The 25,100-nt window shown below is 35.7% G+C and overlaps 1 protein-coding gene and 1 pseudogene across 2 annotated transcripts; one reads left to right on the top strand and one right to left on the bottom strand.

The window, feature by feature from the left end:
• The first annotated feature begins 5,198 nt into the window (after window positions 1-5,198).
• On the top strand, window positions 5,199-10,674 carry LOC136217754 (photosystem II CP47 reaction center protein-like; annotated as a pseudogene).
• A 1,942-nt stretch (window positions 10,675-12,616) lies between these two features.
• LOC136217753 (protein SHORT ROOT IN SALT MEDIUM 1) lies at window positions 12,617-24,875 on the bottom strand. Of its 2 annotated transcripts, none has more exons than XM_066004401.1 (22): window positions 24,678-24,875; window positions 24,455-24,557; window positions 23,801-23,995; window positions 23,055-23,345; window positions 21,687-21,787; window positions 20,804-21,448; window positions 20,655-20,700; window positions 19,769-19,861; window positions 19,626-19,681; window positions 19,182-19,302; window positions 17,748-17,959; window positions 17,594-17,657; window positions 16,774-16,947; window positions 15,940-15,970; window positions 14,705-15,846; window positions 14,487-14,561; window positions 14,313-14,387; window positions 13,904-14,224; window positions 13,319-13,540; window positions 13,184-13,225; window positions 13,038-13,100; window positions 12,617-12,930 (listed from the first exon to the last, which is right to left on the bottom strand). In XM_066004401.1, exons 2-22 carry the CDS (start codon window positions 24,524-24,526, stop codon window positions 12,841-12,843), a joined length of 4,131 nt encoding a protein of 1,376 aa, XP_065860473.1. In that variant the 5' UTR covers window positions 24,527-24,557; window positions 24,678-24,875; the 3' UTR covers window positions 12,617-12,840. The 2 variants fall into 2 exon arrangements, with proteins under 2 accessions (XP_065860473.1, XP_065860474.1); XM_066004402.1 differs by having other exon boundaries at window positions 14,705-15,840.
• Between the last annotated feature and the right edge of the window lie 225 nt (window positions 24,876-25,100).

The following is a 25,100-nucleotide window of genomic DNA, read 5'->3' as shown; positions in this document are numbered from 1 at the left end:
CATCAAGACGAAGCAAATTGAGAGAGATTAATAAAAAGCAGCATCAAAATCACAACAAGATGAGAAAACTCATTTTCGTCATCAGCAACAAAAAGGATAATGAATATGTCGTGTTTGCTAATGGGAACACAAGATTCGAAGATTTTAAAAAAGCAATTTGTACGAAGTATTATAAATCGTCTTGAGGGAGTTTATTTTATCAACACTATTTCTAGAGATTGAATGAGTTCTCTAGTTGGGGCTAGAAAACAAAAAACATTAAATGGTTTGTGATTGATATTTTGTAACGGTCACAATTATAGATAGGGATTATTTAGGTATTATTAGGTGGTTAATTGTTTTTACATTAAGTGGTATTTAGCTTTAATAAATGTTATTTAGGAATGTTTACATCTGTGGGAAATCGTAATTGCTGCCACATTAGCTGTTATTATGCCTATTTAGAGTAAATTGCTATATTTCCTATTCTTATTTAAGGTAGATTATATTTCCTATTCTTATTTAAGGTATGTTAGAATGAATAGGATGATTTAAGGTAAGTTAGAATTATTAGGGCCATGAATTTAGTAGGCTATCTTTACTTTCCTTTTCCTTTTTTCCTATTTAAGAGAATGAGTTTGTACTAATTCATTATGCAAATTGATTAATGAAATCTTATTTCTTTCTTCTAAATTCTCTCTCTATTCTCTCTTCTTTCTCTATTTTTCTCTTCTCCTAAGTTCTTTTCTTCCCTAATCTTACTGTCAGAAATCATAATCCTGACATTGGTATCAGAGATTTCCTTCCTCCCGCCATGGAAGAAATTGATCGACGATGGGAACAAATTTGCAAGGAGCAACATGACTCTGATCAACGAAGGAACTTCTTCACAAGAAGCAACAAGACTCTCTTGAACAAATCTATAAATCCCTCGCAAATCTGTCTCAATTGATTCTAAAAACTCAAGGAGTTTCAAATCCATCTTCTATTACCTACCAGTTGTTTGATGTAATGCCTGAGAACAAAGAAGAGGAAACCTTGCAAACCACCCTCCAACTGTTTGATGAAATGCCACAAAATAAAATAGAATTGGAAGGTCTCTGTTTGCAAGGAAAGGTTGAAGATGTGCTAGAGCAGCCTTCTCTAAGGAAGCAGGTCACTGTTGAAATTGTTAAGGAGGGTCTGTTTGGAGGGGTAAACCCCTTCATTATTGATTCTTATTCTCTACCATGTCCTATCATTCCTTTAAATATTGGGATTAAGAGATCCTATTACCCTAAAGCATTGCAAGCATCCCTTAGGCAAGACAAAGATGATACGGAAGAATAACAACCTAAACCGCCATTCAAATCCCCAATAACCACCCTAAACACTCGAAACAATCTGAAACCTAACCCGACTTTCAGATCTCCAATCACCTCAAACACACTGAAAATCCTTCCTGAAACTAATATGCCTTCAGTGATCAAACAGAAAACTTTAGATGTCAGAACCCAAAACTTCCCTACTTCTATTGAGAAAACACATAGCTCATACTGGAATTTTGAGAAGAGAAATTTTCCGAGTCATCTTCGTGTTCCGCTACAAATTCAATGGGCTGTTTCCGTCGCAGAGCCTTTTCAAGTTCACTGATCTCCATATTTCTACATTCTTGGGGACAAGAATGCTTCAAAGGAGGGAGTATTGTCACAATTATAGATAGGGATTATTTACGTATTATTAGATGGTTAATTGTTTTTACATTAAGTGGTATTTAGGAATGTTTACAGCTATGGGAAATTATAATTTCTGCCACATTTATTAGGCCTATTTAGAGTTAATTGCTATATTTCCTATTCTTATTTAAGATAGGTTATATTTCCTATTCTTATTTAAGGTATGTTAGAATGAATAGGGTGATTTAAGGTAAGTTAGAATTATCATGGCCATGAATTTAGAAGGCTAGTTATACTTGCCTTTTCCTTTTTTCTTATATAAGAGAATGAGGCTGTACTAATTCATTATGCAAATCGATCTCTCTCTAACCTTTTCTCTTCTTTCTCTATTCTTCTCTTCTCCTACGATTTTTTCTATTCTAATCTTACTGTCAGAAATCCTAATCTTGACATTGGTATCAGAGCTTCCTTCGCTAAGGAAGCAGACCACGGTTGTAATTGTTAGTCAAGGACAGTTTGAAGCCTTTAAGCCTCAAAAGGAGAAGGTAAAACCCATCCTTACTGATTCTTATGTGATTAATAGTTTGAAATCTAAAAATAACTCTGAACCAAGTTCATATCAACCCATAGAACTCTATAATCATCTAAGTTTCAGAACATCCATCTCAAGGATGTGATTGAGGCTCCTAAGCCAAATCCTACATTTAGATCTCCCCTAGCTCCAAAGCAATGGCACCAAACTAACCATCCCTACACCATAACCTTTACTGAAATAAATCCAACACCTGTAACAACTCAGAAACCTAACCCTACATTCACATCTCCATTAACTACTTCACCTTACACCCAAAATACCATAATCAAACCACAACTTCTGCCTGAAACCAATCTGATTCCATTGGCCAACCCAAAAACTCCAGACCTTATACTATTTGGAGCAAATATGAGCCCATCGGATGGCCAAACAATTGGGCTTTGATAACTAGTGATGAATTCTCGATCTGTGTTCTTCCTTGTAGGGGCGTCGTTGGGTTCGATGGGGAGAAGCTCCGATGCTAAAGTCAGTAAAGTATAGAAGGATAAACTGTAAGCACAAAGTAGGGTTTTTGAAAAGTGTGTACCTCAATAGCTTGTAATGCAAGTCTATTATTTATACTCGTGTATTGGTAACCTGAAAGTCTCCATTTGTGAGGATTTCACGCAGTTTCAGCAGTTCTTCTGCTTCCAGGACAAATTCTGCTATTTGTGCCTCATAAAAACCAGCAATAGGTTGATGAATCATTACCCTGATGATATAAGAAAAAAAGGTTATTCTATCTCGCATAATATAATAAATAATATAAATAAATAAGAAAGTGACGAGAAGAGAGAAAAAAGAATAAGAAAAGACGAGAGAATTGAACAACCGTACATGCATTGTTTGTGCATTGCATACGGCTTCACACTAGAATTCACTTTTATTTTACCTTTCATCGAAAAAAAAATCTAGGCTTAAATCAGTAAATGATCCAATAACCACCCTTTCTTTGGGAAGAGGTAAAAAGCAAAAATACTATGGTGGTCCCGTTGCTTTATTTTATCAGTGATTTAGCAATCCCAAAGTTTCTTTTTTTTTATTTGAAAAAAATAATAACATAATCTTTTTTTGTACTCTTTCATAACATAAATCATGTTAAGAGCCCTCCGGTGTGAAAACAAAAACGTTTGTGACGCTGAAAGGAGTCCCTGGTAGAATAAAATAAGAAAGACCCTTAATATTCCATACTACTCTTTCGATACATAATCTAATGTTTAAAATAAAAAAAAGTTTTCTTATATCTATATCGAATTCGAAATGCCATGCTATTATTACTTAATATTTATATTTCATATGGCGAAGGCATAGTGTTTTTTCTTTCAAATAAAAACCCATTGGCGCCAAGCATGAGGGAATGCTAAACGTTTGGTGATTTTTCCTCCGACCAGAATAAAAGATCCCATTGAAGCAGCTAATCCCATGCATACTGTTTGTACATCTGGTCGCACAAATTGCATAGTATCATAAATAGCTACTCCGGGTATTACCCATCCGCCAGGAGAGTTTATAAACAAATACAAATCTTTGGTCTCGCTCTCTATACTGAGATATACCATAAGACCAATAAGTTGATTCGAGATCTCGCTATCAATACCTTGACCTAAAAAAAGTAATCTTTCTCGATAAAGTCGGTTGATTGGGATAAAATTCTATCCTTTAGAAACCGTACATGCACCTTTTGATGCATACGGCTCACCAAGAAATCACGAAAATAAAATAAAGAATCAATGTGTAGATTTCAGCCCTCCTTTTTTTGATAGTGAGTACTTTTTAACCTTTATTTTGAATGAGCGGGCTTTTCCTCTATTTTTTAAGGAAGATGAGTTTTGACGCGTTTACTTATAAAAAAATTCATTAAACTTAGCAAACTAACTTCTTATTGATGTATTCGTTCATCGAGATTGAATTCAAATCACGATGGCATTCTCTTGTTCCTGAATGGGCTTCTTTAATTCTTTTAGGTTTGTGCTCTACTCCGAGTAAAGATCTGCCCGATTTTTATTTGCACATATAGGGCAAATACTCTAATACCACGTCTTTTTGTTACAACTTATTTTTTTTATTCATTTCACGCTTCTGTCAAATATTTGACATACTCATTATATTATTTTATTCGATTGAATATGATTTTCAGTTTGAAATTATTCAAAATTTATAAAAAATTTCTAAATAGAATATGATACAAGTAGTAATGATAATAGATATATTATCGATTGGGTTTTCTAAACGGAGTCTGGATACTTCATTTGTTTGGTCTAAACAAGGCAACCATAAATTATTCTATAATACTATTAATTTGAGTACCTCAAAAGCATAGACCTAATTGAACTTGATTGCACTTCACGCTCCAAATTTTTGATGATTTAATCAATCTTTCTTGGGCGAAACAGAGGATATCTCAATCGGGTGAGAGAACGGGGGAATTCCGTATGACCCAATATATCTGACAAGTCGCACTATAAGTCAATCCAAAATGGATCGTCTTCTCCAGGATGTCGAAAAGGGACTTTTGGAACACCAATAGGCATTAAATGAAAGAAAAAAGATTAAGTACTCTATTTCACTTTGATGTGAAAACGTAACAATGAGTTTCTTGTTTTAAGAATATTGACCTTTCTAATTTATTAATATTTTAGTAAAATTTTGTAATATTTTATGCGTGGATTTCTATTAGAATTTCTATTTATAATTTATAAAATATATATAAATATACAAAATATAAGGAAGCCAAAAAGAATAGAGTCAAATTATTACGAATAAGTCCTACAAATCTCTATGTGTTCGCTCATATAAAATGGAGTCAACTCACCATTGCGTATTGGTACTTATCGGGTATAAAATAGATTTGCTTCTCTTTTTTTTGTTCCTACAAACAGAATTGTTCTATGTTTTACTAAAAACTAAAAAAAAAAATAGTAATTCTTTCTCCACTTAAAAAGGGAGATCCATAACATAGTTTTTCCAGTGCAAGAAAGTTACATAGTGTTTATTTTTCGTGAATATAAGGGGTATTTCCATGGGTTTGCCTTGGTATCGTGTTCATACCGTCGTATTGAATGATCCCGGTCGTTTGCTGTCTGTCCATATAATGCATACAGCGTTGGTTGCTGGTTGGGCCGGTTCGATGGCTCTATATGAATTAGCAGTTTTTGATCCCTCTGACCCCGTTCTCGATCCGATGTGGAGACAAGGTATGTTCGTTATACCCTTCATGACTCGTTTAGGAATAACCAATTCGTGGGGTGGTTGGAATATCACAGGAGGAACTATAAGCAATCCGGGTATTTGGAGTTATGAAGGTGTGGCTGGGGCGCATATTGTGTTTTCTGGCTTGTGTTTCTTAGCAGCTATTTGGCATTGGGTATATTGGGATCTCGAAATATTTTTTGATGAGCGTACAGGAAAACCTTCTTTGGATTTGCCTAAGATCTTTGGAATTCATTTATTTCTCTCAGGGGTAGCTTGCTTTGGGTTTGGCGCTTTTCATGTAACCGGATTGTATGGTCCTGGAATATGGGTCTCCGATCCTTATGGATTAACTGGAAAGGTACAACCCGTAAGTCCGGCATGGGGTGTGGAAGGTTTTGATCCCTTTGTTCCGGGAGGAATAGCTTCTCATCATATTGCAGCGGGGACATTGGGCATATTGGCGGGCCTATTTCATCTTAGTGTCCGTCCGCCCCAACGTTTATACAAAGGATTACGTATGGGAAATATTGAAACTGTCCTTTCCAGTAGTATCGCTGCTGTCTTTTTTGCAGCGTTTGTTGTTGCTGGAACTATGTGGTATGGTTCAGCAACCACTCCGATTGAATTATTTGGTCCCACTCGTTATCAATGGGATCAAGGATACTTCCAGCAAGAAATATATCGAAGAGTTAGTGCCGGGCTAGCCGAAAATCAAAATTTATCCGAAGCTTGGTCTAAAATTCCCGAAAAATTAACTTTTTATGATTACATTGGCAATAATCCTGCAAAAGGTGGATTGTTCAGAGCAGGTTCGATGGACAACGGGGATGGAATAGCTGTTGGATGGTTAGGACACCCTATCTTTAGAGATAAAGAAGGGCGTGAACTTTTTGTACGCCGTATGCCTACTTTTTTTGAAACATTTCCAGTTGTTTTGGTAGACGGAGATGGAATTGTTAGAGCCGATGTTCCTTTTCGAAGGGCAGAGTCGAAGTATAGTGTCGAACAAGTAGGTGTAACTGTTGAGTTCTATGATGGTGAACTAAACGGAGTCAGTTATAGTGATCCTGCTACTGTCAAAAAATATGCTAGACGCGCTCAATTAGGCGAAATTTTTGAATTAGATCGTGCTACTTTGAAATCCGATGGTGTTTTTCGTAGCAGTCCAAGGGGTTGGTTTACTTTTGGACATGCTTCGTTCGCTCTGCTCTTTTTCTTCGGACACATTTGGCATGGTGCTCGAACTTTGTTCAGAGATGTTTTTGCTGGGATTGATCCAGATTTAGATGCTCAAGTGGAATTTGGAGCATTCCAAAAACTTGGAGATCCAACTACAAAAAGACAAGTAGTCTGATACAATATTTGCTCTCTTAGTTTTCGCCTCTATTTTTTTTTTTTTATTTGACTTTTTACTATAAGGTATCGTAGATATCTTAATTTGAATCGACGCCTTTTCTTTGAATTTTGTTCTTTTTTTATTCGTGAGACGCTCCAAACTAAACAGGTATGAAAGCTATAATTGTAAACCACGATTGAATTTATGGAAGCATTGGTTTATACATTCCTTTTAGTGTCAACTTTAGGAATAATTTTTTTCGCTATCTTTTTTCGAGAACCGCCTAAAGTTCCAACTAAAAAGGTAAAATGATTTTTCGATATCTTGATTGAAGTAAAGAGCCTCCCAATATTGGGAGGCTCTTTTAGTCCCCGTGTTCCTCGAATGGATCTCTTAGTTGTTGAGAGGGTTGCCCAAAAGCAGTATATAAGGCATACCCAGTAAAACTTACAAGTAAACCAGATATAGAGATGGCGACTAGGGTTGCTGTTTCCATTATTATATGATTTCAAGACCACAATGGATCTATGATAAGATCATTTATTTACAACGGAATGGTATACAAAGTCAACAAATCTCAATTAATACAAAATAGGATTCAATTTATGGCTACACAAAGCGTGGAGGGTAGTTCTCGATCTGGTCCAAGACGAACTGTTGTAGGGGATTTATTGAAACCATTGAATTCGGAATATGGTAAAGTAGCTCCTGGATGGGGAACCACTCCTTTAATGGGTATCGCAATGGCTCTATTTGCGGTATTCCTATCTATTTGGAGATTTATAATTCTTCCGTTTTACTAGATGGAATTTCAATGAATTAGATTTACAAGAACCAATAAGGACTAGCTTTTGAATACAAAATAAAGCATTTTTCTCTCGGATTTTTTATTCTAGTCTATTTTCGTAGTTCGATCGTGAAATTTCTTTATTTCTGTATTTCTGGAATATGAGTGTGCGACTTGTTAGAATTGATCCTATATGATAGTACAGAGAGTGGGTCTGTCGTCTTGATAGAGATGGTTTTTTACCTCGTCAGGTATTTATTATATTATCTGTAGCACGGAATATATGAAATAGATTACGAAGTATTAGAACTATGATTCATACTGAATATTCAGATCCCGTGATCGGACTCCAAAAAATTTCAAAGAGTTAGAAGGTATAAAAGGATAAACCTTTCTTTGGATTTTTACTGATTCTATTTATTGATTGAATAAGTGATGATACGACGGTTCTTACTCAGGGAATCCTTGGGCTTAGTTTGAAGGTTTTATTAAAAAAATCATCGTGGTTCTAGTACGAATCTGAGGTTTCAATCGATTTATAGGATTATAACAAGAAAATTCCTATCAATAATAAAGAAAACGACAATTAAGGCTACATTACATAGAAATATATTACATACAAATAAAAATACTAAATCAAAGAAAAAAATGGGTAAAAATAGACGATTCAAGAGGCCCATAACAATGAACACTAAGAAAGGAATGAGCCGACTTGATATTTTGATATTATAACCACAAAGAAGAGTTTTCTGATTTTTCTTTTTGCGTATGGTCAAAAACTCTTGAATCATAGGATTAAGAAGTTTCTATTACACATATTTGTTTGAACTAGTATTTTGGTGGTTCTGTTTGAGCCGTACGAGATGAAATTCTCATATACGGTTCTCGGAGGGGGAGTCTTTCTGGTTTACCTATCTCAATAAAGTCTATGATTGGTTCGAAGAACGTCTCGAGATTCAGGCGATTGCAGATGATATAACTAGTAAATATGTTCCTCCTCATGTTAACATTTTATTGTTTAGGAGGAATTACGCTTACTTGTTTTTTAGTACAAGTAGCTACGGGGTTTGCTATGACTTTTTACTACCGGCCAACCGTTACTGAGGCTTTTGCTTCTGTTCAATACATAATGACTGAAGCTAATTTTGGTTGGTTAATCCGATCAGTTCATCGATGGTCGGCAAGTATGATGGTTTTAATGATGATCCTGCACGTATTTCGTGTGTATCTCACTGGTGGTTTTAAAAAACCTCGTGAATTGACTTGGGTTACAGGCGTAGTTCTTGCTGTATTGACGGAATCTTTTGGTGTAACTGGTTATTCCTTACCTTGGGACCAAATTGGTTATTGGGCAGTCAAAATTGTAACAGGCGTGCCGGAAGCTATTCCTGTAATAGGATCGCCTTTGGTAGAGTTATTACGGGGAAGTGCTAGTGTAGGACAATCCACTTTGACTCGTTTTTATAGTTTACACACTTTTGTATTACCCCTTCTTACTGCTGTATTTATGTTAATGCACTTTCCAATGATACGTAAGCAAGGTATTTCAGGTCCTTTATAGTTTATAGAGAGTAATTTCACGAGAATATTGATTCTAGATATTTGTAATCAACCATTGATTGCTTGGGGGAGGAAAAAAAATAGTATTTTATTGCTACAAATATGGATTATTGAAAAGAATAAGACATGTATTTGGATATTTCCCTTCAACGCTAAAAATTTTTGTTTTTTATATTTAATATGAATAGTTGAAGTGAATTCTCCTGAGAGAAAAATGGATTATGGGAGTGTGTGACTTGAACTGTTGATTTGGCCGTGCAGATATATGCCTTTAGCTTTATCTGCCATATTGGAATTAATAACCAAATGTGTCTTTGTTCCAACCACTGCGTAAGCCCCATACAGAGATAGGCTGGTTCACTTGAAGAGAATCTTTTCTATGATCCGATTCAATCATGTTAAGGAAGGCTCCGTAAAACCCAGTAGAATAAGTAATGCGATAGAATCTATATTCTATTTTAGTTTAGTTATTTTACTTATTTCTTTAATTACTTAATAGTTTTATAGTAACTTAATAGTTTTATAGTATTGAAATGCAGTCATTTCCTCTGTATTGACCCGATTTATGATACTATCGGAGTGAAGTGAAATAAGGGATCTAGATCTAAAGAATGAGAGAGGCTAAATTTTCTTGGTAACAAGTAAATCCTTTGAATGTATAAGGTCTGAGACGACCCAAAAAGCACTTGATCATCTTTTATTTTAGGCCTACTTGGGTATTGAGCATTTCCCTGTAAGAACGAATTCCTTGCAATGGATAATTGCAACTCTGGAAAAAGTAATCCAGTCACTTTATTTATTACATAAAATCATTCGGTGTAGATATGGCTAACATATAAATATAGATTTTATAACATCCAGACATAGAAGATTTTTTTATATGGATCTGTTTGATTCGTTTGATTCTTGCTCGAGCCGGATGATAAAAAATTATCATGTCCGGTTCCTTCGGAGGATGGATCTATAAGAATTCACCTATCCCAATAACAAAAAAACCTGACTTGAATGATCCTGTATTAAGAGCTAAATTGGCTAAAGGAATGGGTCATAATTATTACGGGGAACCCGCATGGCCAAATGATCTTTTATATATTTTTCCAGTAGTAATTTTAGGTACTATTGCATGTAATGTAGGCTTAGCGGTTCTAGAACCATCAATGATTGGTGAACCTGCGGATCCATTTGCAACTCCTTTGGAAATATTACCTGAATGGTATTTCTTTCCCGTATTTCAAATACTTCGTACAGTACCCAATAAGTTATTGGGTGTTCTTTTAATGGTTTCAGTACCTACCGGCTTATTAACAGTACCCTTTTTAGAGAATGTTAATAAATTCCAAAATCCATTTCGTCGTCCAGTTGCGACAACCGTCTTTTTGATTGGTACTGCAGTAGCCCTTTGGTTAGGTATTGGAGCAACATTACCTATTGATAAATCTCTAACTTTAGGTCTTTTTCAAATTGATTTAATTGAAAAATAAAATATCATCACGTGTATATCTAGGGAATAGTCACTTCAAAGTGAATTCTCCCTAGATAACATCTATTCAATTAAAATTTGGATATATTTTGCAAATATATGGATTGTGCTAAAGATTCAAAATTTTCATCTTTTTTTGTTTCTAAAGATTTTTTTTTTAATTTTTCGAAAGAAGACGAAAATGAATCGAAATCCAATGGATTTTTTAGCCCATTTAAGTTGGACCGTTATCTCATTAATGAGTAATTACTTTACTTCATTAATGACGGTTTATTCTTGGAACTATCGAGCTGCGAGTCTTTCGAGGCTTGATGGCGGGTCTCTCGATACATGGCGTATTGGGCCCCTTTTGTGGTTTTCCTCATCTTGTGGCGTATAGGGGAATTCATTGATCCGTCATAGCCGTATCTTGCCTCGTACTCTATCTCTCAGGCGTTCCCTCAATACGTGGTCGTTTGGATAATTACATGTGTGGTCCTTTGGAAAATATGCGGATGTTATCAGGCTTCCTTACTCTCATAGTTATGCTCTTATTGGTTATTCCTTACCAAGGAGTGCGACTCCTAATACTCAACTTGATGCTAAGGCTCTGAGCCCTTGCACTACTTCCATTAGACAAGGGAGACCTTATGATTCTGAAAAAGGAGGTTTTAATGACTCAAAGCTAATCACGGGTGTTTCCTTTGGCATGAATGACTCTATAGATTTATCATCTATTTTAATTGGCATGAATTTGTCAATAAATGGTATTATTGATGAGAATTTTCTTCTACGGACATTTGAAAGAGTTGAGTCTGTTACTAGAGTGAAGATGAAGTGGCCTGGAGCAACTAAAGAACGATGGCGACAGAGAAATTGTGGATTTTCTGCATTCATAAATCGAGTTGAAGGACATTTCTTGGAGGTAGCTACTGAGAAAGCAATGAATGCAAAAATTTATCTTAGGTACAACAATGTAGGTGATGATGATTGCGGATCAACAATATGCAAGGAAGCAGCGATTCTGGAGGCAAGAATAATTCAAGGACTCAACAGGTTCAACATGGATATTGCAGCTCCATTAAATGAAACAATCGAGACAAGCTCACTGATGCAGATTACAAGACATACGAGCAGCATTGGACACTCTTTGGAAATCCAGTGTGGCAAGCTCACATTTCTACATTCTTGGCGACAAGAATGCTTCAAAGGGGAGAGTATTGTCATGATTATAGATAGGGATATTTAGGTATTATTAGGTGGTTAATTGTTTTTACATTAAGTGGTATTTAGCTTTAATAGATGTTATTTAGGAATGTTTACAGCTATGGGAAATCATAATTGCTGCCACATCAACAGTTATTAGGCCTATTTAGAGTAAATTGCTATATTTCATATTCTTATTTAAGGTAGGTTATATTTCCTATTCTTATTTAATGTAGGTTAGAATGAATAGAATGATTTAAGGTAAGTTAGAATTATTAAGGTCATGAATTTAGGAGGCTAGCTTTACTTTCCTTTTCCTTTTTTCCTATTTAAGAGAATGAATCTGTACTAATTCATTATACAAATTGATTAATGAAATCTTATTTCCTTCTTCTAAATTCTCTTCTATTCTCTCTTCTTTCTCTGTTTCCTAAGTTCTTTTCTTCCCTAATCTTAGGATCAAAAATCCTAATCCTGACAGTAACACCAAATATGTGGTGCTGATTTAATAGGTTATTAGTATAAATAGGTAGTATGAGCATTGGTAGTTGTGTGCAGCAAACAAAAAAGTTTACATAAAATATGTAAAATAAATTAAATATAATATAAATATGTGTGATGTGATTAATTAGTCTTGATTTTAATAAAAAAAAATTTGCAGCAAAAAGTTGAAGAAAACAAAAGCCTTGTGAAGTTGTCTCTCTTGGCCACATGTCAATTTCTAATTGGAAGTCTGACATCTTGTGCATCAGTTGAGTGCCTCTCACCTCCAGAAGTAACAAATGAGAGATAGGGAGCTTAACAAACTAAAAATTGAAAGATAATTCTTTTTACCTTGTAGAAAACAAAGACCTTTTGATGGTAGATCGACAGATAATACATCTTTATTTACCCATAAAATAGTCAAAGGAAGCACATCTTTGCTTATAGTGTACACTACCCAAATCTTCAATGTTTAAACAATGTTCTCATAAATAACTAGTGAAAAAATTATTCTACTAATTCTTCATCAAACCAATCCCGGGAAAAAGCATACAAAAACTACAAAAATTATAATATCAATCCAAAGAAAATTAACAACAGTCTTCTCTCTCAAATGTTTGTCATTCTCACAAGCTTTCCATAAAGTATGTGGTCATCCCTTCCAGTGTTGGTTTCTAACAGGGCACTTTGCACTAGCTCCTGACACATCCAAAAACAACAACAAAAAACACAAACTATGAACCAAATTTTTCAAGTTAATGGTGAGATATAAATGTCTAAAACATACAAGGATTGCAAATTCTCACCTTCACATCCCTGTGGGAAAAATATTTCCTCATGTTATGGATGATCAATCTCATGTCTTCAACCTGAAAAATTAGCAAATAAATCCTCAGTATGGCCTCTCTCTACATATGATTAATACCTGAAATCAAAAAAGTTTCATCTTTACCCTGATATAGCCAGTTCGATTACGATCAAAGAACCTGAAAGCCTGTTGTTCAGAAAAAGAGAGTATATCATGAGAAATAAGAGACATTCTTAAATTTTCAAACGGAAAGAAAAAAGTGTAGCCCAGAAAATAGACCTGCAATAATTCCTTATCGATCACAGCCTCCTTGACAGTTGATGGCTCTTTCTTCCCACTCTCCACCTTTGCATCTTGTTTTTCAGAGGAAACAATATCAGACACGGGCTTTGCCTCTTCAATTTTTGTCTCTTTTGAATTTCCTTCTGCTTTTTCTTTTCCATTGCCAGCCAATTTTTCATCCTTAGCATCCAGATTCAGCTTTTCTTCTTCTTTAGTTTTCTGTATAAATTTCAGCAAATAAAATCACTGTAACAGTTTTTTATTCTAGTGTATTCTGGACAGGTGAAGGTCCACTTGTACACTCACCCTCCATGCGGATGTATTTAGTGTGGGAATCGAACATGAGATCTCTTCCCACAAACTCAGTCTGTGTTGCCAACTGAGCTACAACCCTTAGGTGGTTGTTATTTGAGTATTTGTTGTATTTTAGAAATGTTAATTGTCGTCATTTATATTTCTATATATTAGTGCGTCTTAATAGTGCCGCGCGGGCGCACGACTGCGCCTTAAATAACTATGCTGATTGCTAGGTAACTGACAAAAAACTTCACTTACTACTCAAACATTTTCACAATTTCTTACCTCATCAGATGAATCATCTTCAGGATCATCCATTTCTTCATCTTCTTCAGGATCTTCCTCTGGATCTTCTTCATAGTCGGTTTCCTCTTCCACTTCCAACTTTGCTTCATTAACCTTATCAACCGAAACATCTTCCTTCTTCTTAGTGTTTTGATCCTCTGGATTATCTGTGCTTTCAGGGTCAACAGCTTTGGTATTCACAGGTAGTTCATTTGTCTTGAGCTGTTTGGCTGGTCGTTTTCGCTCCTTATCCTTCTCTTCCATTTCCTCCCGCAGTCTCTTCTTTTGATTTCTTTTTGTTACAAATTTTATGCGTAGTTTCTACAAAAAAAAAAATAATGCAAAAGAAGGGTGTCTTAATCAATGATGACTCACATGATAAGCATGATGATGAATGCTGTGAACCAACCTGAAGAAATGTCAAAATACGAGAGGCCATCTCATACTGAAGCATCTCATAGAAAGATTCAGCAAACAATGAAAGCTGCAAGGAATATATTTGACATAGATAAGGGAAATATTAACAAAAGCTAAACAAAACACAGCCCGATAAATTAAACATATTCTGATTTCTGAAACAAACCTCGAATGTTGATTCCTCAATATCATTATCACTGTAATCCAAGAGCGAGTCAAGTGAAAGCGACAAAGAGCGAAGCTGTAAGGAAAATGAACATTTAGAGTATACCCATAGATAACAAGCGAAAGTTTTTTTTTTTTTTTGGCTTTCTCAGGAAAACTTTTGAAGTAAAAATTGCATGTAAATAAAATATAATGCCTGTTAGGTGACCATCAACATACTTTAGCTTCCTTATTCCCTTTCATTTGAAAAATCACTCCGGGATGTTTAGGAGGTTCTTCAAGCATTCTCTTTTCCTTAATATCCTTAGCAGATTTTCCCCTAGATTCATCTTTTCCATCTTTGTCTTTCTTCTCATCCTTTGATTTTTCATCATCCTTTGATTTCCCTTTCTTGCCATCATGATCTTCTCTCTGAATAACCTTTTGCTTGTCAGCAGTACCCTCAATTTTTGTCCCCGTGCTACCTTTCCCATCAATTTCCTTGCCATCCTTCTTCTCCTCCTTCACAGCTTTGATCTCTGTTTTATTTGAGTTGGGTAAACAATCTTGTTTATCTGCAGTTGGTGATTTTAAAATCACTTTGCTTTCAGATTTTTGTACTTCATTTGCTAGGTACTGCGCACCTGTTTTTTCTTTCTCCAATTTTTCTGTTTTATCACCAGCCTGAGCTGCTATTTTGTCATCCGTCTTAATCTCACTAGTTGCAGCCCCAGTCAGCTTTCTTTTAAGAACCCTTTTAATTATTTTCTTTTTAACGGCTGTTTTAACAGCAGAACCTTGCCCAACTGCAACACTTTTGGCTTCTGAATTATCCTTCGGTTTATCTTCGGAGCAGTCTACCACCTTCTCAGTTTTAACCTCAGGCTGGAGGCCCTTATCTTTATTTTGAATAGATTTCCCCACTTGAACCTTCTTTATGACTTTCTTCCTCACAAAAGTTTTAACTCCCGAAGGATCAGCGGAAGATTCATTCTGCTCCTCGGAGATTTCTGATTTTTCATTGTTCTCTGCAGCATTCTTGCCATCATCATTTTGCTTGGTAGCGGTAGTCACAGCATCAGTTGTCTTATTAGCAGCAACCTTTTGCTTGACAATCCTCCTTATAATCTTCTTCTTTCCTGCCTTCACAGTGCTAGTTGTCTGTGTACCAGAGGTATCCCCTTGTTCCTTCTCAACTTTCTTGGCTTCCTCTCCTGTTTCAGCCTCATCCTTATTCACAGGGTTCCTGTCACTGCCGTCACCCTTTTGTGCAGTGGCTTTACCTTTGACGTCTTTCTCATTTTTTTTGACACCAGCTGATGTAGGCTCCTTGGTTTTTTCTGACTTTTCCGTCCTTTTAGAATCCTTGGAAGAATCTGTTCCTTTATGATAAAGACAATAATTAATCATATGACTCACATGATTATAAGCATAGGAAAACTTGCAACAAAAGGTAGCAAGGATTCTGCATTTACCTTTTTGCCCTTCCTTCTTCTCTCTAGACCTCTGAAAATATGAGAATAAGTTAGCAAAAACAGATATGAAAAATGAAACAGAAACTGGGGAAGGGTATTTGTAAAAAATTAGGAAACAGAAACATGGAGGAACGTGTAAATTATAAAAATCTAGGTTTCATTATATATATCCTCTTTAACTTCTATTCTAACAGACTGAATATCTTTCATAAGGACTCAGAGTAAGATGCGACGATTTTTTCCAGGAAATCCCCAGCAAAAAAAAACATACTATTCCTTCTTCTCTATCGAATCAATCATAACCCCCACCCACATTGTGCAATATATATATATATATATATACACACACACACACTAGAAAATTACATATATGTCATATAATAGAGGGAAAAATATTATTTCATTTCAGAAGCTTGTACAAATTGATCTAGAAAGTGTTAGAGATTTACTGAACATGTACTTGGCATTGATCCAAGTCTAAAAATACATTACAACCTAGGAAACCATTTCCAAATTTTAAGAACCGAGTTTCCAATATTTTCAAATTACGGAAACATGACCTGAAATATTTCCTGCTGAAATATTTCATACAATTTTCCCAAGAGTTTCGGTTTATGAAACATTTCAAAAACCTGAAACGCTTAAAACCTTCCATGCAAGGTAGGTTAGCAATAGTACATTATGGTTAACATACATAGATATAAATTTCACGAAAATAAGTATCAAAAAGCAAGATCCACCAGATACTGTGAATAATCAATAGAAACTGAGCACAAGGAAGAGGAAAACTTGAAGCACAACTGCATATGCATGAGAATGATCATAAAAAGACACCTCTTTTTTCAAAATGAGTTGGCGTTCCCTCTCAGCAACAGTTCTTTTGTGAGCAAGCCACTGGCTTCGCCATGTTTCCAATGAAGGCAGGCACTCGGACAGATCTGGAACAAACAGAACAGTGATCTCTCTATGGCTGAAAAACCCATCGCTGCCAAATCTGTCATAGTGTATCTGCATAAGCAACAAGCACCCTAGTATCACCTTTTTTAATTTAACAAATATATGACAGCAAAAAAAAAAAAAAATCCAGTGCATACAGCTCAGAAATGTAAAGAAACCATGGGCTTATTCATATCACTAATCTTGCAAAATTAAGTAACTTTGCAGTTGCACAGTTAACTTTTGAGCAGCAGAAAGTAATAATTAAATAGATTATTTTTATGTGTCTTAAGTTCATAGCATTTAAAGATAAACGATCATTACATGTAAAGGCTGTTTGATTAGCATTGTGATGTGCTCTGCCAAGAGGGATTTGGCAGACTTGGCGAGAAGTTACATAAATTACTAGATTAAACAAACCAAATAAAAAAAAAAACACAAGCAAATGCCTAATGACTTCAGTATACCAAAATCGTAATTAGTTTGACTTTCTTACCAATATCACCTAACTTGATCACTATTTAAACTGCTATCAACTGAACCCAGAATTCTTCAAGCACAAAAGTCTTAAAAAAGTTAATTTCCTAGCTCCTCATAATAATGCAATGACAGAATGCAAGCATCTAATTTGTACATTCAACCAAAGTGTACAGATTGTACATAAAACAAACTCAAAAGATTCAAATCCAATTCATATTAGAAAGAAACAGAATATCACCTCCAGAAAACGATTCCAGTTACGGCAATTCTTCAAATCAATTTGAGCTAGGTCCCTTGCATACCTACAAAGTGAAGTTCACTTTAGTCCAATTAGGAGAGGCTAGAGAATGACATTCCCATATACAAAATTGAATAAGGTAAATGATACTGACCTGAGGGCTGTTTGAACTAAAACAGAATCATCAACTGAGGGGTCACCACCATCTACAGAATCCCATGGACCCCCTATTGCCATGAAAGAACGATCCCTTTTCAGGACAGCGAACCTCATGATATTGCACATATGCAGTGGACGATCATCATAACTTTTCTCAGATGACAGCTCCTCAATAGCATTCTTACTAAGTCCACTCATCAGAAGTATCTGAATCAAAGAGTAAAGATTATACATTACCAAGCGGAAAATTATTAATATATCTATATCATGAATAATAGTTAAAAATGTGAAATGACTGACATCAAACTTCAGCCATCATAAATTTAGTTATATATAAATTCAGGAATTACAATGCAGTTATATATAAATTCAGAAAAACAATCATTACAGTGCAATCATATAGCTAGCTATCAATGGATACTCAATACAACCTCACTGCCAGAACACAAAAATAATTATAAAATTAAACATAAAAAATATAACAAAACACATGCATGCATGCATGCATGTACAAATATCTATGGGTTTGACCACCAAACAAGTAAAAGCACCACTTTGTTGCACAACAAACTAAATAACAGCCTGACCTTTGAAAATATGTGCATCAATCTCAACCCACGTATTTCATAAGAAGGCCAAACTAAAAGAGTTAGAATTTTGACATATTTCAAGGCACCAAAACGTTTCCATTTTCAACGAATCCTCCAAGAGGCTTAAAATCTAACCCCAAGTTGCCAAGACACCTCTCCATTACCAAAATCTAAACCTAAACCATTTATCTTCCCTGATCCTAAAGTGAAATCTTTCTTTAAAACCAAGCAACACTTCAACAAAATACATCCACAATCCATATCTGACCAGGTAGGAAAAAATATCAAATTATCTACTCTATACTTGTTCTTCAGTAGTGACATTCAATTTTTGAAAGAAAATAAATATTCCGAGTGATCTTGAAATTGCAATAAATAAATCTTAGCATCCTCATTCAGCTACTCATTTCATGAACATATATATTAACCATTTCATTTGTGTGGTAAAGAACCGCTAGTTAATTAGGGACTTCAAGAAATAATTGCGTCAAAAAGAAACAGATGGTAAAAGGTACTATACATTAGGAACAAGCAGTCCTCGCAGTCTTATATGCACAACAAACACTCACCAAATAAGAATATGATTCTTAATTCTTATTTCATCCGCTTTCCAATATCAATAAGTTAATAATTTCATTAACATAAATTAATTTGTTACCACTTGAAAAATTATTGGTTCAACTCAACTCTCACATTAAGGAAAAGAGATTCAAAGATAAAAGAAAATAAACACATAATTCATTTACTCAATATAGTTCATAACAGTTTAGAAACATGTTTTCAAAAGAGATATTTAGGCAGACATGATATCAGAAATGACTATCAAAGAATTAACTTACCTTCGCATGCCAAATTGTTCGTCCAGGTTCTGGTTTTACAAGTTGTTGAGCTGAAAGCTTAGTCACTGGGGATTCTTTTAACTCTCTTACATCTTCTTCTTCAAGGAAGTCATGCTCAAAACTATTGCATTTAAGATATATAAGTGATATTAGGCCATGATGATTGTTTTTCCTCTTTAGTAAAACAAACAAAAATACAAGTAATCCTCTTTTTATGGACGCTTCAAAGAGTTACTTAAAGCCCACAATAGGACAGGGGTGGTATAATGCTCATGAAATCACTGTGATGGATTTACTAGCATGTAAAAGATGAAATAATGGATGAAAAATTACATCCTTTTATCTGGAAAATTTAACCAATATTATAGACACTATCATGACCATATCCAAAGAAATCAAAATCAGATGATAAAACCTGTTCAACATATATCAAACAAACAATACCTGACAGGCGTATGAACAGAAAGTTTAAGGCTCTCCTTTGGCCAGTTCACAATGACCTAGAACAAGAAAGACACAATATTAGATCAAAACTAAACTAACCTTGACATCCCTTCACATTAAGGACAAAAGTGGGGGGGAGGAACCTTGGAAAATTCTGGTGATATAAACAATCTGGGATATCTTTTATCTACTGACAAATAATCTCGCTCCGTGTCAACTAAACTGGATGAATGAATCTGCAAGTAAACACCATTGATTATAGATGCGAATGAAATAATTTAATAACCAGTTCAAGCAGAATAATAGTGACTTGAGATAATATATGTATGCTTCAGTGAAGCAGCACGACAAAATTCTGTTGCTTTAGGGTAAAATTCTTCCATTTTGCAGTAATAGTCAACAAAAAGTCCACGGTCTAAAAGAGCAAACTTCCACATGTGAAATTTCCAGATTCAATTTGTGAGGTTTCAAAGGTACAAATTAGAAACTCTAAGAAAGACAGGCAACACATCGGCACTATGCAAGTGTTTTCCCCACGAGCATAACAATATATAAAATGGCTAGCAAGTGGAAGATGCTGAGGGATAAGAAAGACAGGCAACACATCGGCACTATGCAAGTGTTTTCCCCATGAGCATAACAATATATAAAATGGCTAGCAAGTGGAAGATGCTGAGGGACAAACCAAGAGGGGAAAGAAAAGAAGACGAGATGGAGTTAAACTGAACTGGAGAGCAAAAAAAGAAATACTGAGAATCAAAAACCCAGCACCAAAGGAAAGCAGCTCAGAAGGGAAGAGCTCAAATAACAGAGAAATAAGAATAAATCGGATCTTTGAGAAAGTCACAAGTACCAGCCAAATCACATGACAAAAGAGTTGGACCAATAATAGAAAGGAAAGAAGTAGTTCACGCCTGATTTCAAGAAAGCCATAAACTCCAGAACCCATAAGAAAAACTATGGGATCTTGATGAGGTAAAAATTCTCATCATCATTGAATTAGTAAACTCTGTGTTGGTTTCTCTTTACCTTGCAGACATATTCTCTTCTTTTTTCTTTAACAGGTGAATGACGCCTTCAGCATAAGAGAAGAACGAGTCAGTTATGAAGACTGCAGCATACACAAACAGCTATATATTCAGAACTAGAGTAGGACGAAATTTAACATCATGATCCACCTATGCGAAGTTTCATGACTTGAGGAATCTCGTCGTAAGGTTCTCCCCTCCTTTGTCAAAGATGTTCCGCGTCTATCCTTTGAGACTCTTGGTGGAGTTCGTTCACGCCTAATTGCAAGTCCACGTTTCCGTTCTCTCTCCCTCTCCTTCTCACGCCGCTCCAAAATGCGTTCCCTTTCACGCTTTCTTTCTCGCTCGCGGTCTCGTTCCCGTTCTCTTTCCTTCTCCCTTTCTCTTTCTTTCTCTCTCTCACGCAAAAGATCCCGATGGCGTTCCTCCTCTCTTAGCTCAAACTCTCTAAGATAACCAGCTCTGTCATCCCTACGCTCATCAATCCTCGAGTGGCCACCACGATAATCGGATTCAAGAGATGCCCCGTGAAGCCCTTTTCCTGTTCCGTAGTCCCTACCAGGAGGCAAGCTAACTCCATAGCCTGGATTTGAAGAACTTTGAGGATACAGGAGATCATCTGCATTCCTTCGTGGAACAGCCCCTAATATCGATGGAGCATGCTGCCCACCATATGAAGAAGTAGTAAGCATTGATGAATTGCGAGGATCAGCATCCACTCTTCCTCCATAAGACACGAGATCTTGAGTGGGATGACGACTAGCGGTGCTTCTTGCTGCAAGATAGTCAATTTGTCTGCCAGAAATATGTTGCTCTCAGTGCAATATGAAATTTACACTAACTAACGCAAGCTTTGCAAAGACATGATACATGATATAACAAAGAGGTCTAATGTTGTATACCATGGCAAGGATGACCTTGCCTGCTCATCAATGAAAAAGGATGAGATAATCAAGCACAATAAGCAGTCAAATGCATAATAATCTCCATTAGGGCACATCACAAAGTGAACTAACTAACAAATAAAAATTACCTGGAAGTTCCATCTAGAGAGGAAGATTGCACTGACTGAGATTTCAGTAACTGTTCTTGGCGAAGTAGGGAGGCCTGATCAATACGTTCATATATCCCAGGCTGTAAAAACAGATGATAGAAACAAAATCAAATCAAGTTCATAGAAACTAAACCAACAAAAATATCAGATCTAATAACATAAATTTTAATTTTATTCATCTGCATTGATCTCAACAATTTGTAGCTTGATTCATGGAGCAATAACTGATGATCAAGGTACCATTCATACACAAATTATGCTGTTGCAATGTTTTTGTGTATTCAATAACCCGTAACTTTTATTTTCAATATCGTCCTAAGCATTGGAAACCATAGTTATTAAAGGCGCATGGCGCACTAAGGCGCAAGGGGTCCTGGAGCCTTGGCGCATGGCGCACGGCGATGGCGCGCGCCATAGCGAGACAAGGCGCACTTACAAAAATAAAAATTATAAAACTATAAAACTAACATAAAAATGCAATGCATACTAAATCATGAAAATATCTCAAGCATAAATAAAATGACTCTGTTTCTCACTCTTCAAATGACTCTGTCTCTTCCTCTTCAAAGAGTCTCTTCATCTTCTAGTTAGTTAAAACGTATAATCTCTCTCCTTTTTAATACTTTTTGTTAATAGAACACGTGTTCCATTCCAGATATATAAAAATAAATGCCAAAAATTCCAAAAAACAGCCCATAACTGCCTGTAACTGCCAAGGCGCGCCTTGGTGCGCCTTTGGCAACTGCCTCTTGGCGCAAAATGGCGCACCAGGCGCGCGCCATGGCAGTTGCGCCTCGCCATGGGGCTGCCATGGCGCTAAGGCCTGCGCCTGGTGCGCCATGCGCCATAGGCGCGCCTTTAATAACTATGTTGGAAACCCTAGTCAATTAAACCCTTTTTTTATTTCACCCTTAGTGTTGGAAACATTGTTCACCTGAACACAAACAATAAGGGAAAATTTTTTAAAAATAATAAGAATACTTTTGTAGGGTTTCTAATGTCTGGCCAACAGTGAAAAGAATTGTTAGGAGCGAATTTGTACCTTATCCAACCTTATTATTAACAAAAAATGGTCACATGCTAAAAGAAACAACTAAGAACAAGTCTAGACGGACAAAAAAAAAAGTCATCCTCCTGTCCTAAATTACTAATATATCAGTAAAATAATTAAGATTTTAACTACATAGCCGTAATTGCTGCTAACCAAGTACATTTAATAGGGGCATATTAGAAAATTAATATTCTAAAAAAGAAGTGGACCGTAATTAGGACAGATAGAAAAAGGAGACTAAACCTACTATTTAGGGGAAGATGTAATATAGAATAGGAAAAAAACGAAAACTACACCTGATGTTGATGACTAAAACCAACAGAATCAGCATATCGTGAGACTGTATCACTCTGCATGTCCCTCCCCATGAAAGCACTCTGTCGTTCACCATATTGTCGTCTATCTATTGCTGAATAATCATGGATCTTCTCTGGATACAATTGATCGCTTGTGTGACCATATGCATGACTAGATGATGGAACATATTCACCAGATGCAAACTTTGGAGAATCAGGTAGAGTTGAGGTATAGCCTCCACGACCTTCTAAAGCTGACGCTCCAGTCACTTTCGCACTCATTGCGGGTGCCTATCAAAAAAAAATCCAAATAGAATCTTAAAAGTTCACATCAGCAGAGTGTCAATGAAACAAAAGGTCAACTCCAGAATTAGGACAGAACAGACAAAATATCTGTGAATAGGATAAAGTTGTCGCCACGATATCAAGAGTAACCAGCATTAGCGCATCAACTACATAGTTCAAGGTTAAACTTCTCCGGGTCAACATCAAAATACAATAAAGCATTTAACCCTGCGGTTAACTTCGGAAACTACAAAAATTCCAAGCAAAATGTGGGAAGTAATATGTTAATAAATGGGAAATATTGGCAATAAAGCATGTCGATAAGGTTACCGACACTGAAAAAACAACACAAAATAATGAGGATTCTGATGCACTTGCCACAAGATGAAAAACCAAAACATGACACAGAGGAGCGAATATTCTGAACAGAATCCCAAAAAGATGAAGCTGGCCCAACTAACCTGTTGAGTACCAGTCATGGAAGCTGAGCCATAGATGGCCCCATATTGCCCCCCATAATGTGCTGTTGAGCCTCTGTAACTACCAACATCTGCTTCTTGAGTACCACTCAACATAGATGAGTGCCTAGAAGCTAAGGAATGTTGAGAGCCTCCATCAGGACCTCCAACTGAACTCCCAGTATATGCACTTCCCAGCTATAGAAGAATAAATTTCAAGGAAAAAAAAAAGATCATTAATCTTAGAAAAGAGAAAATAAAAACTAAGCACAACATCTCAGAAATCAGAATTTGTGTTCAACAATCGAATTCATAGTTAGCCATGTCCATCAAAAAGAACCAAAGACAACTGTAGTAATCCCAAACAATTCCGAGAACATTCCACAATCAATTCTATAGAATATGAAAATAATAAGAATAAATGCAGCAATAGGCAAAATTGCAACTAGGAAAAGAAAAACTGCAAATCTCAATGGACATAGCATATCCACAGTTTATAAATTCAATTGTGAAATAATAAAAATAGCAGCAGAATTTTAAAGCACTTGCACGAAAATTACCTCAAAACCCCAAATTCCAAAACATAATCCAAATAAACCCATTACATTAAAGAAAATTCCAAAACACATGAAAGCGCGATTTTTGTAAAGAACTTACATTTTGAGCATATCCAGATTGCCCACCGTAGGATTGTTGCCCATAGGCACTATTGCCTCTAGAGGAATACATGTTTAGACCATAAACTTAGAGGGAAATAAACCTGCAATGCAACTAAACTATATCAGCAGAAGCAGAAAGAAGGAAAGAACCTGCCTATGCAAACTTTTTCAGATTGAAATATGGAAAGCCAGATAGGGCAGAGAGAGAGAGAGGCACGTACAAAAAGGGATATGCAGCGATATAGATTAGAATAATCTATCGAGAAAAAGGAAAACCCTAATTATTGGGAGAAATCTTGAGCTCGCAACTTCCAAGAATTGTATATCCGACTCTCTGTTTAACAGGTTAGCGCAGACGGAAAGGAAAGGAGATAGCTTTGGGCCTCTCTTTCTGAAGTTGGAAAAAATGAGAATGACCTAAAAACTCAACTACGCGGCCTTTTAAGTCTCGTGACGAATGAGTATTTATATTTTGCATATTTTTTTAATAAATTATTTAACTTCTCACAAACTATTTAGCCTGATTAAATTTGTAAATCTTTTTAATTTAATCTTTGTAAATTCATTTGTTATTATAACTCTCTAAACATTTCTAACATGTTCACCAATCAATATTGTGGCAAGTTACAGATTTATCACTATTT

This window comes from Euphorbia lathyris, chromosome 2, assembly GCF_963576675.1.
Source record: "Euphorbia lathyris chromosome 2, ddEupLath1.1, whole genome shotgun sequence".
Lineage (NCBI taxonomy): Eukaryota > Viridiplantae > Streptophyta > Magnoliopsida > Malpighiales > Euphorbiaceae > Euphorbia > Euphorbia lathyris.
The sequence above is the reverse complement of the archived record's forward strand: the minus strand, read 5'-3'. Positions and strand labels throughout refer to the sequence as shown.

Bases quoted from the DNA above. Each gene is read 5' to 3' on its own strand.
- LOC136217753 (XM_066004401.1), bottom strand. From the start codon at position 24,526: ATGTATTCCTCTAGAGGCAATAGTGCCTATGGGCAACAATCCTACGGT. The intron at 19,862-20,654 runs GTAAAGAGAAAC...GTTTACTTGCAG, and splicing joins GAAGAGAATATGTCTGCAAG to ATTCATTCATCCAGTTTAGT. The intron at 14,225-14,312 runs GTTGGTTCACAG...TTTTTTTTGTAG, and splicing joins GTATTTTGACATTTCTTCAG to AAACTACGCATAAAATTTGT.